Below are 18693 nucleotides of genomic sequence, written 5' to 3' on the forward strand. Positions count from 1 at the left end.
TACCATGTAGGTCACGGGATGGACAGCCGGCCCACCATGGCCATCTTCGAGCTGCTGGACTACATCGTGAACGAGGTGGGTGCCCAGGCCTTGCCTGTGCTTTTCAGTAGCTGGGGTCAGGGGTCACAGCCGTTCCTCCCTCTCCCTAGCTCAGGGTCAGGGTTTGGTTTGGTTTGGTTTGGTTTGGTTTTGGCAGTGGTTTGATCTGAACTCAGAGCCTAGTCTTTACTAGGTAGGCGCTCTACCACTTGAATCACATAGACCCTTTCTGGCTATAGTTATTTTGTGACTATCACCTGGAGTTTTGCCTGAGTCAGCTTCAGACTGTGATCATCCTACTTAGGCATTGCATATAGCCAGGTTGACAGGTGTGAACCACCACACCCAGTTCACTTGTTGACATGGAGTCTTGTGACCTTTTTTTTTTTTTTGGTCCGGTCGTGGGGCCTGAACTCTGGGCTTGGGCGCTGTCCCTCAGCTCTTCAGCTCAAGGCTAGCGCTCTACCACTTGAGCCACAGCGCCACTTCTGGCTTTTTTCTTTTTGCTTATGTGGTGCTGAGGAATTGAACTCAGGGCCTCAGGCATGCAAGGCAAGCGCTCTACCACTGAGCCACCTTCCCAGCCCTCTTGTGGACTTTTTGTTCAAATTCAGTTACTAGAATGAGCTATTGAACCCAATCATGAGTTTTTGTTTTTGGGGTTTTTTTTGGGGGGGGGGGGGGCGGGGGTAAATGAAGAATCCAGGCACACTGGTGGCTTACACCTATAATTCTAGCTTTGAGCAAAAAGAGCTCAGCAAAGCTGGGCACTGGTGACTCACGCCTGTAATCCTAGCTACTCAGGAGGCTGAGATGTGAAGATCTTGGTTCAAAGCCAGCCCAGGCAGGAAACTGTGAGATTCCTATCTCCAATAAACTCAAAAAGGCTGGAAGGGGCTGGGCGCTGGTGGCTCACGCCTGTAATCCTAGCTACTCTGGAGGCTGAGATCTGAGGATCGAGGTTCAAAGCCAGCCTGGCCAGGAAAGTCCATGAGACTCTTATCTCCAGTGAACCACTAGAAAACCAGAAGTTGTGATGTGGCTCAAGTGGTAGAGCACTCTCCTTGAGCTGAAGAGCTGAGGGACAGCGCCCAGGCCCAGAGTTCAGGCCCCACGACCAGACCCAAAAAAAAAAAACAACAAAAAACCTCAATGTACCCAGAATCCCCCCAGGAAGCCCAGGCTCCTGACCTCCAGCAGACACAGGGGTGGAGCCAGGCTTTGCTCGGCCTTGGACTCGCAGACAGCTCTTCCTTTGGAGGAAGCACATGTGCCCTGGTCTCTGGGAAGGGTCAGGCCCCACAAGCCATGGCTTTTTTGTGATCCCTCCTGGTGACTTATTCATTGTCCATGTTGGGGGGTGGGCGTTGGCTGCCAGAAGACACAGGTGCAGAAGTCACAGGTAAGACGTTGGAGGGGCTGGGAAGGTGGCTCAGTGGTAGAGCGCTTGCCTTGCATGCCTGAGGCCCTGGGTTCGATTCCTCAGCACCACATAAGCAAAAAAGAAAAAAAAGCCGGATGTGGCGCTATGGCTCAAGTGGTAGAGCGCTAGCCTTGAGCTGAAGAGCTGAGGGACAGCGCCCAGGCCCAGAGCTCAGACCCCACGACCAGACCCAAAAAAAAAACGGAGCCAGCGCTGGTGGGTCACACCTGTAATCCTAGCTATACCTAGGCTGAGAACCGAGGATTGCAGTTCAAAGCCAGCCCAGGCAGGAAAATCCATGAGTTTTGTTTTTCGTTTTTTGGGGGGTTTTTGTTGATCATGGGGCCTGAACTCTGGGCCTGGACGCTGTCCCTCAGCTCTTTAGCTCAAGGCCAGCTTACGTGGTGCTGAAGAATCAGAACCCAGGGCCTCATGCATGCAAGGCAAGCACTCTACCCCTGAGCCACCTTAGCCCAGTCCATGAGATTCTTATCTCCAATGAACCCCAGAAAATGAGAAGTGGCATTGTGGCTCAAATAGTAGAGTGCCTGACTTGAGCTGAAGAGCTCAGGGACAGCGCCCAGGCCCAGAGTTCAAGCCCCACAACCTACCAAAAAAAAGGACCTTGGCCTATGTGCGGGGCTGCCTCCGCCCTCAGGGGTCCCTGGAACCAGGTGCAGCCAGGCGGCAAGTTGCCTGCCTCCCTGGGGCTCAGTCTAGGGTTGGGCGGGGGGGGGGGGGGGATGGACTGGTGACACAGCCAGCGCAGCCCTGCTGCCCCTTGGTCCACCTGATGCCCACCAGGGGAGGTGGCAACCCGAGGCTCAGAGAGATTGTCCCCATGGTCTTCTGTCTGCCCGCCCACACCTAGGATGAGCATGGCCTGTAGAGGCCCAGGCAGTGGGGGTCTGGGTCTCTGCCTCCACCAGGACAGAACCTCCCTGGGGGAAGCGGGCAGCAGGGGCCCCGAGGACAAGTGAGACCTGCCAGGCCCATAGGGTGACCCTATTGTCTGTCTCCTCCACAGCCGCCTCCTAAGCTTCCCAGTGGGGTGTTCAGCCCAGACTTCCAGGAGTTTGTAAATAAATGGTAAGGGGTGTGGCGAGGTGGAGGGGCACGCCTGAGCCCAGCTGCTGCCCCCATGGTTCAGGTGGCCTGGATGGGACAGAGCTCACCCAGATAGCTCGGCCTTGTTTCCAAACCCAGGGCAGTCACACAGCTCCACATCGCTGTCTGCCAGCAGGAAAAAGGACCTCAGCTCAGTCCTAGCCACTCTTCCATTGCTTAACTGTCCTGCATGTTTCGGGGGAGACGTGGAGGGGGAGGGCTGCCAACCCCGCTTGATTCCCCTGGCTCCCCAGGACTCATCACACTCTTGATGGTCCTGCTAGCACCCAGGGTAGGGCACCGCAGGCCCTTTGCACAGGCCAGGTGAGCGGCTGGTGTGCGTCTGTACTTGGAGACTCTGGCTTGAGCTGCGTTGAGCCGCTGCCCTCAGGTGCTCGTGTGTGTTTAGAGGGATCAAAGCCTGTTCTTACACCAGGACCCCCAAGTTTGGAGTTTTGGTATAAAGTGAGCTAACTACTCTCCCCTCCCTGGGGGCATCCTGCCAGGGAGCCTGAGGTCAGCAGTGGAGCCCCTTGCCCATGCCGGCAGGGCCCTGCCCAGCCTGGCACCAGAGGCCCCGCCATGTCCCTCCACATGGGTGCCCCTGGAGCCAGGGACTAATGGTGCTCTTGTCCATGTCCAGCCTCATTAAGAACCCAGCAGAACGAGCGGATCTGAAGATGCTCATGGTGAGTGAGAGTAAGGGCGCCGGGTGTGGTCAGGGGCGTGGCCTAGAGGGCGACAGGGCGTGGCCTGGTACACCATACGGAGGGGACTCTGCTGGGATCCCTGCAGAGCCTCCAGACCCAGCTTAGCCAACGCACAGGGGCACAGGGGCCTGGCAGGGCCCCCTGGTTCCCCAGAACCTGCGCTTAACCGCGCGCGCACGCTCGCACTCGTGTGTGTGTGTGTGTGTGTGTGTGTGTGTGTGTGTGTGTGTGTGTGTGTGTGAGAGAGAGAGAGAGAGGGAGGGAGGCAGGCCACACTTACTGTCAGCACACGCAGGCACACCTGACGTTCCAGCACTAAGGCTGAGGAGAATGGCCAGTTCTAGGCCAGCCTGGGGTACTGTGACATTGTCTCAAAGGACGGGGGGGGGGGGGGACGCAGGGAGGGGGGCCACAGTGTTTCCTGCTGTCCTACCTTTCCTCTGCCCCTTGGCACTGGCTCTTCCACCTGAGCCTGGGGCCAAGGGCAGGGCCTGGGGTCTCCTCCCTCCCCACACAGCCCCTCAGCAGTGTTTCAGGGCTCTGGTGATGACCGGGTGTGTGGCTGGTACAACTAGGGGTGTGCCTAACGTAAGAGTGTGGAGGCCAGGGGGGCCACCCCGGGGCATGCTTACCCCTCCCTGCCTGACAGCCCCTCCCCTGAGTTCCTTCCCTCCCTCCCCTCCCCTCCCCCCTCAGCGCCCTCTGGCACCTTCCCTTCCAGAACCACGCGTTCATCAAGCGGGCCGAGGTGGAAGAAGTGGACTTTGCGGGCTGGCTGTGCCGAACCCTGCGGCTGAAGCAGCCCAGCACGCCCACGCGCACGGCCGTGTGACAGCCGCGTGGCCCTGTCCCCCGTGTCACGCGCTGGCCTCTGGGGAAGGTGCCGTGGCCCGCCCTGTTGTCAGCTGGGAGCCTGCTCCCTTAGGTTTCAACAAAATAAAATGGAGACAAAAAAGCAGCCACGGCCATGGTCCTTGTCACGCTTGGCTGTGGGCAGTTCCCTGGGGAACAGCATCTGCTGGGGGAAAAGCTGGGCTCCGTCCCCCAGCCTCCAGCCCCAGCTCCCTCCTGTCCACGTCCACACGGCCTGGACAGGACCCTGCCGGCCCCACCGCGCCCCTGGGCTGACACAGCTCTGCACACAGGAAGTCTTGGGTTTCCACACTTGCTGGCAGATCTGTAGATAAGGCTGGGACTCCGCCTCGCAGCAAGCCCCGCAGACGCAGTGGCGCTGTGGCCTCTGCCCGCCCAGCCGCTCACTCTCGAGGTCCCTCGAACTAGTTCCTGGCACCGAGGGGTCCCAGCAGATCCTCAGTCCCATGCTGTTTTGCTGCAGCCTGTGCCCTGTGGGGGGGCCACGTGGCCCCAGGGCCTGCACCCACTTCCTGATGGGGAAACAAAGAGGCAGATGCCCATCTCAGTGCTAGAGGCCCAGCCCTGCAGGAGGCAGGGGCTGGGCCCCTGGAACCCCAGCCCAGCCTCTGGGAGACCTTCCCCCATGCAGCCTTTTCTCTGCACGCATTAGAGACAAGCTGGCCCTGCCTCTGGCCCTAAAGGTTTCTGTCACTTCTCATCACCCCAAAAGTGTATTCTTCAGAAGTCAAAGGTGCTACCCTGTGGGGGGACCCCCCGACCCTCAGGAGCACGCCCCCCGTGCCTCTCACTGCCCACCCCACATGGGTCCACAGGACCTGGGGCCCAGGGGGACAATGACTGCCCTGTGCCTGGAGCTGGAGCTGGAGTGTGCAGGGCGGTGCTGGGCGGAGGGTGGCACTGAGCCTGCACCAGGATCCTGAGGTGCTGGAACAGGTGAGCGAGAGGCTTTCCTTCCCACCCCACTGCTCCTGAAGCTTCCCCCCCACCTTAGTGACCTCCCTAGACTGCAGCCTGATCCCCTACCCCCACTGCCACCCACCCCCCACGGGTTTGTTTTTTTTTTTTTTGGTCGTGAGACTTGAACTCTGGGCCTGGGCGCTGTCCCTTAGCTCTTCAGCTCAAGGCTAGTGCTCTACCACTTGAGCCAAGCGCCACTTCCAGTTTTCTGAGTGGTTCATTGGAGATAGTCTCACGGCCTTTCCTGCCCAGGCTGGCTTTGAACCGTGATCCTCAGATCTCAGCCTCTGAGTAGCTAGGATGACAGGCGTGAGCCACCAATGCCCAGCTACCTACAGGTTCTTTAGCATTCAGCATTTCCATCCTAAGTCAACAGTGCTTAGCCCGGGCACCAGATTGGAGACCATCCTGACCCCAGTGCCCAGGCAGCAACCAGAACACACATCTAGCACCTCCTTAACCCAGTGGCCACCAAAATCCCCAGCACCCCAACTGACTACCAGTATAGGACTTGTGTGAACATGCCACTTAATCATGTTTGGAAAGATAATGTCTTCTTTCTTTCTTTTCTTTTCTTTTTATTTTGCCAGTCCTGGGCCTTGAACTCAAGGCCTGGACACTGTCCCAGAGCTTCTTTTGCTCAAGGCTAGCATTTGATCATTTGAATCACAGCGCCACTTCTGGCTTTTTTCTGTTTATGTGGTACTGAGGAATTGAACCCAGGGCTTCATGCATGCTAGGCAAGCTCTCTACTGCTTAGCCACTTTCCCAGCTCGAATAGCTTTTTTTTTTTTTTGTCAGTCATGGGGCCTGAACTCAGGGCCTGAGCGCTGTCCCTCAGCTCTTCAGCTCAAGGCTAGCGCTCTACCACTTGAGCCACAGCGCCACTTCCAGCTTTTTCCTGCTTATGTGGTGCTGAGGAATCAAACCCAGGGCCTCATGCATGCAAGGCAAACACTTAACCACTGAGCCACCTTCCCAGACCCTACCCTACCCTGGATAGTTTCGTGTGTGTGTGTGTGTGTGTGTGTGTGTGTGTGTGTGTGTGTGTGTGTGTGTGTGTGTGTGTGTGTGTGTGTGTGTGTGTGTGTGTGTGTGTGTGTGTGTTCCTGTGGTTTGAACTCAGGCCCTGGGTACTGTCCCTGAGCTTTTTCACTCAAGGCTAGAGCTCTACTACTTCATGGGGTGCTGGACAGGCACCAGCCCTCTGTGCCCTGCCCAGTTCTCCATGCATGGACCCAGCCCACCTCTGAACCAAAAAAGAAAAAAACCACTCCAGACTGGAGCAGGTAAAAAACCAATAGGTCTGGGTTGTACCTCTGTGGCAAGTCCTTGCCTAGATTCCTGAGGCCCTGGGCTCATCCTAGGCTTAGAATAAACCAACCCATGGCCTCTCTTGGCAAGCCAAGAGGTTCCCACAGGTGACATCATGCCAGCCAGCCCTGTGCAGGCACACATTCCCCCTCCCACCCCTTCAGTTTCTGGAACCCTGTTGTGAACGAGAGGAAGGGACGGTGACTGATGAGACTCTGCTACATTCTTGGTAACCTGTAAAGCCACATCACAATGACCAGAAGCAGCCAGTGTGACTGTTACATTTCTATTTTGCTACCAGTCAGGCATTTGGGCTTCAAGGCCAGCAACTGACACTGATGGCTCAGTCCTGTAAACCTAACTACTGAGATCTGAGGATCCCGGTTCAAAACAACACAGGCAGGAAAGCCTGTGAAACTCCTCTCTCCAGTGAACCACCAGAAAACCAGAAGTGGCGCTGTGGCTTAAATGATAGAGCGCTAGCCTTAAAATGAGAAAGCTCAGGGACAGTGCTCAGGCCCTGAGTTCAAGCCCTAAGACTGGCATAGGAATTAAAAAAACAAGGAAATGGGCAGTGCGATTCCTCAGTACCACATACACAGAAAAGACCAGAAGTGGCGCTGTGGCTCAAGTGGTAGAACGCTTAACTAGCCTTGAGCAGCAGAAGCTCAGGGACGGTGCCCAGGCCCTGAATTCAAGACCCAGGACTGGCAAAAAGGAAAAAAAAAAAAAAAAAGAGCAACTGCTAGGCAAAACCACACAGCCAGGATCCTGGGGCGTTCCTGTGTCAGCGCACAGCGTGGCCTCTGGGCAATCCTAGCCCCACCCTGATGGTGTCTCAGGCCAGGTCTGGGCTATGATTGGCTGTCACAACTGGGGAGCTCTGTGAGTGAGTGGGGGTACTGGCCCAGGATAGCCCTGAGAAAGACTGAGTCCCTGAGGGAGGTGAGAGCAGCCCTTCTGAAGACCACTGGGTTTCCTGTGTAAGAGGCTGAGACGTGGGGGTGGGACGTGGGCAGGGTGGCACAGAACCTTCTGGAAGGTGGACTGCAGAGCAGAAAAACCCAAGGCTGGAGGTGGGGCCCAGCCCTGGCTCCCTGGTTAACCAGGAAGCAGCAGGGCTCCCCAGAAAGCCGGGTCAGTGTGGGTTAGCAGGGGCCTTCCTCCTCCCTGGGCCCCTTCCTGAACCTCCCAGCTGACCAGGTGTGCTGGCCTGGCCCCGCCTAGAGCAGAGGCCAGGTGAGGCATGCCCACAGGCCCTGCCTGTTCACCTCCTATGGCTATGGCTTCAGAAGAGAGTAGGATAGGAAGAGAGACCCGGTTCTGGGGCCCAGTCTCCAGATTCCCACCAGCCTCCAGGGCCAGGGGGTGAGGGCAGGGCTGCCCCTGGGGAACAGCCTCTCTGCTCACCCCCAGCTGATCATGAGAGATCTGAGCCGCTTCCCCCACACACACACCCCCACTGCCGCTGAAGCCCCTCCTCCATGACTCAGCCACCCACAGGCCCCAGGGGCCTCCCAGTGGAGTCGCAGACCCACAATCCGGAAATCAGGGACCCTGAGGACTTAAGGAAGGCCCATGCCCCTGCCAGCCTCAGTTTCCCTGCCTGCACAGACTCTAAAGGACATGCCTCTGAGGATGTAGTGGGCGTCTTCCCACCAGTGCCGCAGTATTCCCCAGCCCCCTCACGTGGGGCCCCCCTTCCGCGTCACCCCAGAGCAGAGAGGGACTTGCCCAAGGTGCCATCTGGCCTACAGGGTGGGCCTTCATCACCACCCAGCAGTGGCCTGTGGAGCCTAACAGATAAAAATGAAGCCAGGCACTGGAGGCTCACACCTGTCACCCCATCTTCTCAGGAGGCTAAGATCTGAGGATCCTGGTTGGAAGCTAGAAATAGGACTGTGACTCCAGTGGTCAAGCACCAGCCTTGAGCAACAACGTACAGGGAATAGTGCCCAGGCCCTGAGTTCAAGCCCCTGGACTGGCATATTAAAATAAGAACACAAATCATCAAACCTTCCTCTGCGAGAGGCCCCGTGTGAAGAATGACCATCCAGCGTTCCCCCATTTCTCCCAGGACACCAGCTCCCATGGTAACCTCTCCATGTCCGCCTCTGCCCCTCTGTACCCAGGTACCCAAGGCCTGTGGGACTCAGGTCTTTATTATGCTTTTTTTTTTCTTTTGCCATCCCTGGGACTTGAACTCAGGGCCTGGGCACTATCCCTGAGCCTCTCTGTGCTCAGCCACAGCACCACTTACAACTTTTTTCTGTGTATGTGGTACTGAGGAATCGAACCCAGGACTTCATGCATGCTAGGCAAGCGCTCTACCGCCGAGCCACATTCCCAGCCCACTTCTATACATCGTACACCAGTCACCTCTGAGCTTGACTACCCTCCTCCCTCCACACCTGAAAGTCACTCCCTCCTCCCCACCTTCTCTGAACCCCCATGGCTGCTTAGGTAGCATCTGGTCCCTTGGAGAGCCTCCTTCCATGGGGGTCTGCCGAGGGCCAGGGTCTCTACACTCCTACCTAAGGGAGGGGGGGGAGCCATGAGTCAGCCCGGGGCTGGGCGGGGGAGGAGGGCAGGCAGCCCAGCCTCCCATGGGCTGGAACAAAGGGGGAACAGTGAACCCCGAGTAGGTGTGCTAAATCCTGGTTCTACCCCACATGAAAGAGCCGGAAGTACAATCGGAAGCCCCAGAACACCACGCACACCCCTGTCCTCTTTCCCCCCTCCTCCCCTCCCCTCTCCTTCCCCTTTCCACCTCCTCCCTCTTCCCTATCTCCCTCTGTCTCTGTTCCCCCACCTGCCTGGCTTGTGGGGCCCCACCCACAAAGCCCAAAGTCACCCCAAGGCTCAGGGGCCCCCTTGTAATGAGGCTTGGGGAAGAGGAAGGAAGGTCTGGGGCTCACCATGGGGCCAGCCCGAGCTGTGTGGAGGCCTAAACTTTCCAGAGTGATCCCCAGGAGCATCGGCTCAGCAGAGCCCCAGGGGGCCAGGGGTAACACCGCCTGGGTGGGGGGTGGGGGGGTCCAGTCCCCACACTGGAGCACTACACAGCCAAGAACAGGACCAGGCTCTGACCCGTGCCTCAACATGGAAGGACCTCAGGGCCAGCCACCGTGCTCAATAAGAGAAGCAGACACAAAAAGGTCCCCGCTGTGGCTTCACTAATAGGAACCACCCATTCTGGGTGGATCCAGAGAAAGGAAGTGGACCTCTGGGGTCCATGGTCTGGGAGGGGAAGGAGACAGAGTGAACAGGAGGGTTTGTGGCAGGGCAATGGAATGTTCTGGCACTAGGCAGAGGGGATGGTTGCACATGGTGGTAAATAGACCTTACAGCCTAGTAGTGAACAGTATGTGAATATGTGGTCCTGAGTGCATTGCTCATACCTGTAATCCCAGCAGGTGGAGGAAGCAGGAGGTTCAGGAGTTCTAAGTCAGCCTAAACTCCATGGAGACCCTGTGTCAACAAACCAAATGGATGTGTTGTAAACCCAGGGAATTATATCTTAAGGCCCCACCCCTCCATTTTCACACACCTGGGTGAGCCCTCCCCCACCCCCGTCCATCACCCCTCACCCCAGTGTGAGTTACGCACACCCAATGGAGGGTCCCCTGGCCTGTCTGACGGGTCCCCATGCACCTGGACAGGCTTTTGTGGGGGTGCTGGGGACGCCAGGTGAGCGCCGCAGTCCCTGCTCCCTCCTTCCCCCCCTCACCCGTGGCTGCCAGCCAGCCGCAGCCAGGGCGGGTGAATCCCCAGGCAGGCTGGGCCTGACCCCACCTGCAGGAAGGGCCTTGGGGTGGGGGTGGGCAGGGCGGGGAGGTGGGACATGCCACGCCACGCCCACTGGACGCAGGATAACCTCCGTCTGCAAGCAGGTGCTCTGGAGGCAAAGCCAGGCGGCCAGTCCAGGGATCAGCTACTGCCTGCCACCAGGGCCAAAAAGCAGCAGCCAGGTGTCTCCCCCCCCCCCCCCCGCCCCAGGGAAGAGTGGGGTCACCCCAGCTCTTAGACTAGAGCAGTGTGGAGCCTCTCTCTGGCGGATTCTGGGCCAAGGGTCTTTCTGTGGCTGTGCCACCCGCCAGCCAGATATCCGGTTCTACAGGGGACCTTGCCCCAGCCCCTCCCCTGGGTACCTTGGGGAACTGGCCTGGCTGCCACCCCACCCACCGGCCCCTCCATCCCTAGGGAGGGGGAGGGGGGAGCGGGGGGGAACTTAGCCTCAGTTGGGGAAGGAGAAAGGAAAGGAGACTCTGAATGACAAGACTGTTGCCTTCACAGCCAAGGTCAACCAAGATCATCACCTTCACCTTTTGCCCTTGACCTCCCCCCCACACTCCCCTCCTCTCCTCAGGGAGATCAGGAACTTGGAAGCGTTTGGCTGGGATGCCGAGCTGTGCGGCCAACCTCAGCCCTGCCCAGCACCTGCCAGGGTCACCCCGAATTCTGGCCCCTCTGTGTCCCTCTCTCTGTCTCTCTCTGTCCGTCTCTCTCTCTCTCTCCCCCAGCCTGAAACTGAAACCTCATTACCAAAGTGAAACTGGAGCCAGAGCCCTGCAGCCGGGGGTAGCCGGGCCGGCAGGCTGGGAGGCCGAAGTGACTCTTTCTCTTGCTCGCTCTGCCCTCTCGCTTGGGGCTGGCCCACGTGGCACAGGCCACTGGGGGGAGGAGGGAGGAGCCGCTCTAAATTGTGGTGATTTTCAAAAATAAAAAAAAAGAACAAACCCAGGATGGCGAGTCAGGCCAGAAACCCTGCCACGTTCCCGTTCCAGCCTGACTACCCCCAGCAAGCCTGGGTCTGACCCAGCCCTGGTTGGGTAGGTAGGGGCTGCCCATGACATCAGCACAGTGGGGAAAGTGGGAGTGGCCTCTTTCGGTGACACCCCCCTCTCCCCACCACGGGCTAGCCTCTCCCCTGCCCTCCAGATCCCCTTTCTGGGCATGGAGGAACGATGGTGGGGAGAAGGAAGAGAGGCAGGAGGGCTCAGGTCCTGGGTTCTCCTGAGATCCCTGGGCAGAGCAAGCAGAAGAAGGTTGAGGCCACGTGCGTGCCCTACAACATGCGGGGCTGAAGGAGGACCCGGGCCCACTCACGCCAGGCCAGGCTCTTGCCCTTGGTGACAGCCACCCAAGTCCCCAGACATGGCCTGGGGAACCCTGAGGGAGGGTAGCGTGGTCCTAAAGGTGTTCTCTGCCACAGACAATCAGCTGTGCTCAGGAGAATGCAGAGCTATGTGCCCAAAAGGCAGGAGCTCTCTCTCTCTGTCTCTGTGTCTCTCTCTCTGTCTCTCTGTCTGTCTGTCTGTCTCTCTCTCATACATACAGAGCACAAGTGATGGTTCTGACTGCCTGCAAGAGTCCATTGCACACATTCAAGACTGATCTTCCTCTTCCTTCTCAGCCACCAGGTCACCCCCAACTACCAAGCACTTGGCTTTTTCTCTTTTCTTTTCTTTTCCGTTTTTTTTTTTTTTTAATTTGTGCCAGTCCTTGAGCTTGAACTCAGAGTCTAGCACTGTCCCTGAGCTTCTTTGGTTTAAAGCTAGCACTCTACCATTGAACCACAGCACCACTTCCAGCTGTGTGTGTGTGCGTGTGGTTAAGTGGAGATAAAGAGTCTCACAGACTTTCCTGTCTGGGCTGCCTTTGAACTGCAGTCCTCAGAGCTCAGCCTGCAGAATGGCTTGGATTACAGGTGTGAGCCACTGGCACCCAAGACTCCCAACAGTTGTCTTTATCCCATGATGCACCGGGGTGCCGAGGCCACTTGCCAATCATCCTGGAGGGACTGCACTGCCCGTACCAAGGGTGTGGCCATTCCGGGTGAGCTGGCTCGGTGTTAGCCACACCCATGAGACAGCATGTTTGACAGCGACCCTGGGACTGTAGGGTAGACGGTGAGAAGGCACCCTTGCCACTGGGGGTTCCACCCACAATGTGGGGGTGGGACCAACCAGCAGAGGAGCCTGGGACTCCCAGCAGCCGACCTGGCCTCCTCACCTAACTCTCGGTTAATTGTGGATTTATTAGGCACCTTTGGTTTGCAAAGGTCTGGCACTAAGAATGTGCCTGGAAGCCAGGCGCTGGTGGCTCACCATCAATCCTAGTACTCAGGAGGCTGAGATCGGAGGATCAAGGTTTGAAGCCACCCTGGGCAGGAAAGTCCATGAGACTGTTACTTCCAGTCAACCAGTGAAAAGCCAGAAGTGGGTGGAGCTGGGGCTCAAGTCAAGGAAACTCAGAGGACAGCGTCCAGGCCTTGAGTTCAAGCCTCTCCCACCACAAAATAAAAAGAAAGTAAAAGCATATGCCTAGAAACAGAATAGCAAGAGTCTGTCCGGTAGTCATTCAAATACCAGGATAGTTGTAATCAATGTTTTGTCCTGTGACAAATCTCATTATATGGTCCAGGCTGGTCTTTTAAATTCTCAATCCTCCTTCTTCAACATCTCCAATGAGTGTTCTGAAATTACAGACATGTGCCTCTATGCCCAACCTTTTTTTTTTTTTTTTAACAGTTGGTGTGCCTGTAATCCTAGAGAGTCAGGAGGCTGAGATCTGAAGATCTTGCCAGCCCTGGCAAGTCCATGAGACTCTCATCTCCAATAAACCACCAGAAAACCAGCAGTGACTCTGTGACTCAAGAAGTAGAGTGCTTGCCTTGAGCTGAAGAGCTGAGGGACAGCGCCTAGGACCAGAGTTCAAGCCCCACGACTGACACAAAACAACAACACAACACTTGTTGTATAGGGGTGGAACCCAGGACTTTACACATTCTAGATAAGTCCTCTCATCTAGCTGGCTACTGGTGGCTCACGCCTGTAATCCTAGCTACTCAAGAGGCTGAGAGCTGAGGATCATGGTTCAAAGCCAGGCAGGAAAGTCTGTGAGACTCTTTTGTGTGTGTGAGTGGGAGGAGATGGGTAGTCTTTGACCTTGCTCTCTGGTCCTGGACACTGTCCCTGAGCTTCTTTTGCTCAAGGCTTGCATCTACTTGAGCTACAGCACCACTTCTGGCTTTTTCTGCTTATGTGGTTCTGTAGAATTGAAACCAGCTTCATGCACGCTAGGCAAGCACTCTATCACTGAGCCACCTTCCCAGCCCCTATAAGTATTTTTTTTTTGTCAGTCAGGGGCCTGAACTCTGGGCCTGGGCCCTGTTCCTGAGCTCTTCAGCTCAAAACTAGCATTCCACCACTTGAGCCACAGCGCCACTTCCAGCTTTTTCTGTTTATGTGGTGCTAAGGAATCAAACCCAGGGCCTCATGCATGCAAGGCAAGCGCTCTACCACTGAGCCACCTTCCCAGCCCCTCAGCTTTTTTTTTTTTTTTTTTTTTCTCTAACTGGCATGCTAACACTTGAGTCATACCTCTAGCCTGTCCTTTTCTGGTTAATTGGAGATGGAATCTCAAAGAGTTTTCTTCTCTGTGGTTGGCTTTAGAACCTTGATCTGCTGGGTTTCATCCTTCTGAGTAGCTGGGATTACAGGCACAAGCCACCACACTTGGTTTACTGATTTTCTTCTGAGCAGAATTATCATGCTATACTTGGTGAAGCCAAGTTCCTGTGGCTGGTTGTTCAGTTCTACAGAGATCTTTCATTCACTTTTCATTCCAAATTCTCAGTGCCCAACTGAGTTATCAGGGAGCTAACTATGTTTAATATCAACCCTGCATATTTATTTAAGTAAACTCCTATGACAGAACATTTAGATCATTTTTCAGTGTTTTATGTTTATAAACAATACTATGGGCCTGGAAATGTGGCTTAGTGGTAGAGTGCTTGCCTAACATGCCTGAAGCCCTGGGTTCGATTCCTCAGTACCACAAACACAGAAAAGGCCAGAAGTTGGCTGGGAATATGACTCAGAGGCAGAGTGCTTGCCTCACATGCATGAGGCCCTGGGTTGGATTCCTCAGTACCATATAAACAGAAAAAGCCAGAACTGGCACTCTAGCCCAAGTGGTAGAGCTGAAGAGCTGAGGGACAGCGCCCAGGCCCAGAGTTCAAGCCCCACAAACCACGACAAAAAAAAAAGAAAGAAAGAAAAAGAAAAAAAGAAAAGAAAAGGCCAGAAGTGGCGCTGTGGCTCAACCTGGTAGAGTGCTAGCCTTAAGCAAAAGAAACTCAGGGAGAGTGCCCAGGCCCTGAGTTCAAACCCCAGAACTAGCAAAATCAAAAACAACAACAACAAAAACCCAATACTATGTCAAATATCTTCGTGTGTGTGTGTGTGTGTGTGTGTGTGTGTGTGTGTGTGTGTGTGTGTGTGTGTGTGTGTGTGTGTGTGTGTGTGTGTGTGTGTGTGTGTGTGTGTTATGTGTGTGGTCCTGGGACCAGGTTGCTGTCCCTGAGCTTTTTTTTTGCTCCAGGCTAGTGCTCTATCCACTTGAGTGTAGTTTCACTTCCGGCTTTTTAGTGGTTAATTGGAGATTAGAGTCAGAAAGACTTTCCTGCCCTGACTCCGTTTTGGCTTAGAATCTTGATCTTCAGATCTCAGTTTCCTGAGTAGCTAGGATTACAGGCTTGTCACAAGTCTCTAGCTCTTTTTTTTTTTTTTTCTTTCCTCAATTGTGGGGCTTGAACTCAGGGCCTAGGTTCTGTGCCTGAACCTCTTTGTGCTCAAGGCTAGCACTCTAATTTTTGAGCTGCAGCTCCACCTGGATGTTGAGTGGTTAGTGGGAGATAAAAGTCCCCTGTGGGACTTTCAAACTGCAATCCTTATATCTCAGCCTCCTGAGTAGCTAGAATTAAAGTGTGACCCACCAGCGCCTGGTTTTATTTTTATTTTTTCCAATGGTGCCAGTCCTGGGGCTTGAACTCAGGGCCTGGGCACTATCTCTGAGCTTTTGTGTTCAAAGGTACCATTTGAGCCACAGCTCCACTTTTTTTTTTTTTTTTTTGTCGATTGTGGGGCTTGAACTCTGGGCCTGGGCGCTGCCCCTCAGCTCTTCAGCTTAAGGTGAGCGCTCTACCACTTCAGCCACAGTACCACTTCTAGTTTTCTAGGGCTTTATTGGAGATAAGAGTCTCTCAGACTTCCCTTCCCGGGCTGGCTTTGAGTCAGATCTTCAGATCTCAGCCTCCTGAGTAGCTAGGATGACGGGTGTGAGCCACTGGCTCCCGGCTACAGCTCTACTTTGACTCATTTGTTTAATTGGAGATAACTGTCTCATGGACTTCTATGCTCCGGTTGGCTTTGAACCTCTATTTTTGAGTATGTGAATTTGAACTCAGGGTCTCGTGCTTGCTAGGCAGGTGATTATACTACTTGAGCTACAACCCCACCACAACCCCACCTCAACCTGGAACTCTTTTTTTTTGGGGGGGGGGTGGTCATGGGGTTTGAACTCTGGGCCTGAGCACTGACCCTGAGCTCTTCAGCTCAAGGCAAGTGTTCTACCGCTTAAGCCACAGTGTCACATCTAGTTTTCTGGTGATTTTATTGGAGATCAATGTTTTTTGGCCTTTCCTGCCTGGGCTGGCTTTGAACCGCAATCCTCAGCCCTCCTGAATAGCTAGGATGACAGGTGTGAGCCACCGGCACTTGGCACATCTACCATCTTAACCACAGCTAAGTGCACAGCTCAGCAGCATGGAGCAGAGTCACATGACTGTGCACTGGTCCCCACGCCACCCTTCACAGCCAGAACCTTCCATCTCCCACCATGAAGCTCTGTCTCCAACACTAACTTCCCCTCCCCCTCCAAGCCCCTGGCACCTCCCCCATGCTACTTCCTGAGTCTGTAGATTTAACACCTCTGGGGACCTCCGGTGAGTGGGCCCTGCACAGTGTGTCCTCTGTGTCTGCCCTCAAGTCCCTCCATGTCAGAGCAGGTGATATGATTCCCTTCCTTTTCATGGCTGAGTAGTATTCCAGAGTGTGGATGGCCTGCATCTTATAGTGTATGTCCAGAAACACTGGGTTGTTGTCACCTTTTGGCTATTTACTTTATACAACAAATGACAGCCCGGTGCTGGTGGCTCATGCCCGTAATCCTCCCTACATAGGAGGCTGAGATCCGAGGATCACAGTTCAAAGCCAGCTCCGACAAATCTGTGAGACTCTGATCTCTGTGTAACTACCAGAAAAGCCAAACCTGGAGCTATGACTGAAGTGGTAGATCACCAGCCTTGAACATAAAAGCTCAGGGACAGTGTGGTCAGGTGTGTGCACAAGTATACACACACACACACACACACACACACACACACTAACAACAACAATGGTAGCTTGCCATGGTCTTCGTGCCTGTAATCCCCACACTTGAAGGGCTGAGGTGAGACAATTCTGAGCTCAAGGCCACCCTGAGTTATATAAAGCTGAGTCAAAAAACCATTGTTTGGGCTGGGAAGGTGGCTCAGTGGTAGAGTGCTTGCCTCACATGCATGAGGTCCTGGGTTCGATTCCTCAGCACCCCATAAGCAGAAAAAGCTGGAAGGAGCACTGAGGCTCCAGTGGTAGAGTGCTAGCCTTGAGCTGAAGAGCTGAGGGACAGCGCCCAGGCCCAGAGTTCAGGCCCCGTGATTGGAAAACAAAACAAAACAAAACAAAACAAACAAAAACAACAGCAGCAACAACAACAAAATTGGTGCCAGCCCAAGCAGAAAAGTCCATGAGATTCCTCCTCAAAAAAGTAAAACACAGGGCTGGGAAGGTGGCTCAGTGGTAGAGCGCTTGCCTTGCATGCCTGAGGCCTTGGGTTCGATTCCCCAGCACCACATAAGCAAAAAGAAAAAAGCCAGAAGTGGCGCTGTGGCTCAAGTGGTAGAGCGCTAGCCTTGAGCTGAAGAGCTGAGGGACAGTGCCCAGGCCCAGAGTTCAGGCCCCATGACCGGACCAAAAAAATAAAGTAAAAACAACAACAACAAAAACCAACCAGCAAATGAAGGCATGGCTCAGTGGTCCTGGACGGTCAGGTAAACAAATCAAGTGAGTGAAAGGTTCTGAGTAAATAGTATGTAAAGATACTGAGGAGGGCTGGGAATATGGGTCAGTGGCAGAGGCTTACCTAGCATGCATGAAGCCCTGGGTTCTATTCTTCAATACCACAGAAAAAGCCAGAAGTGGTGCTGTGGCTCAAGTAGTAAAGTGCTAGTCTTAAGCAAAAGAAGCTCAAGGACAGTGCCCAGGCCCTGAGTTCAAGCTCCAGAAACTGGCAAAAAAAAAAAAAAAAAGATATTGAGGGATTTGGGGCGTAGGTCAATGGTAGAGCCCTTGCCTAGTAAGTGTATGGTAGAAGGAAGGAAGGAATTAAGGAAAGAAGGGGGGAGAGGGACAGAGGAGAGAGCTGGTCACTGGTGGCTGAGATCTGAGGATCATGGTTCAAAGCCAGCCTGGGCAGGAAACTCCATGAGACTTTTGTTGTTGTTGTTGTTGTCAGTTGTGGGGCTTGAACCCATGAGCTCTTTTGCTCAAGGCTAGTGCCCTACCACTGTAACCCACAACTCTACTTCTGATTTTCTAGTGATTCACTGGAGATAAGAATGTCAAGAATTTTCCTGCCCAGGCTGGCTTTGAACTGTGATCCTCGGATCTCAGCCTCCTGAATAGCTAGTGACAGACCTGAGCCACCCAGTGCCTGGCTTGTCCAGGAGACTCTTATCTTCAGTGAGCCATCAAAAAGCTGGAAGTGGACTGTGGCTCAAGTTATAGAGTGCTAGCCTGGAGGAAACGAGCTCAGGTATACCACCCAGGCCCTGCATTCAAGAAGAAAGAAAAAGAGAGAGAAGGAAGGAAGGAAGGAAGGAAGGAGGGGGGAAGGGAGGAAAGGAGGGAGGAGCAGAAGAGAGGTGTGGGAGAGAGAGAGGGAGGCAAGCATAAGCCATTTCCCATGGCTTCCCAGCCAGTGCTGGATGCCTGGTCTCTCCAGCTGCAATCTTGTAGTTCTTCTAGCTGCTTCTCCAGTGGGAAGCTGAGACCCACCGCAGGGCCTCTGATGGGTTGGTGGGGGCCATCTTCCTGCCTGGACAGCCATCCCCAGCCTTCACCTGGTGGTGTTCTCATTCAGGTCCGGGCCTCATCTCCTTCCTGGAAACCACCTCCCTAGTGACCATTTGAAAACAAAAACTGCCCCAAGGCCACGCTGAAATATCAAGATCTCTGCTGGGGGCTACCTTTTCCCGATTTCTTCACGCCTTAACTTGGAGCAGACTGATGATAATGGCCATGATTTTTGTACAAGGGAAAAAAACTTCATGCTTTTTTTTTTTTTCCTGGTCATGGGTCTTGAACTCAGGGCCTGGGTGCT

General features: G+C 54.7%; 1 protein-coding gene across 2 annotated transcripts in view; it reads left to right on the plus strand.

Annotated features, from left to right (window-relative positions):
- Map2k2 (mitogen-activated protein kinase kinase 2) overlaps positions 1 to 18693 on the plus strand; it is a 37004-nt gene that overhangs the window by 16563 nt on the left and 1748 nt on the right. Inside the window, exons 8-11 of one of the 2 annotated variants that reach the window (XM_042669922.1) lie at positions 11 to 75; positions 2490 to 2551; positions 3213 to 3258; positions 4001 to 4115. In XM_042669922.1, the coding sequence (XP_042525856.1) occupies positions 11 to 75; positions 2490 to 2551; positions 3213 to 3258; positions 4001 to 4111 (284 nt within the window). In that variant the 3' untranslated portion in view covers positions 4112 to 4115. Of the gene's footprint in view, positions 1 to 10; positions 76 to 2489; positions 2552 to 3212; positions 3259 to 4000; positions 4238 to 18693 lie in introns of those variants that run through there. The other variant, XM_042669921.1, reaches the window with a different exon arrangement.

Source organism: Dipodomys spectabilis, unplaced genomic scaffold (assembly GCF_019054845.1).
Source record: "Dipodomys spectabilis isolate Male_0828 unplaced genomic scaffold, ASM1905484v1 ptg000511l, whole genome shotgun sequence".
Classification (NCBI taxonomy): domain Eukaryota; kingdom Metazoa; phylum Chordata; class Mammalia; order Rodentia; family Heteromyidae; genus Dipodomys; species Dipodomys spectabilis.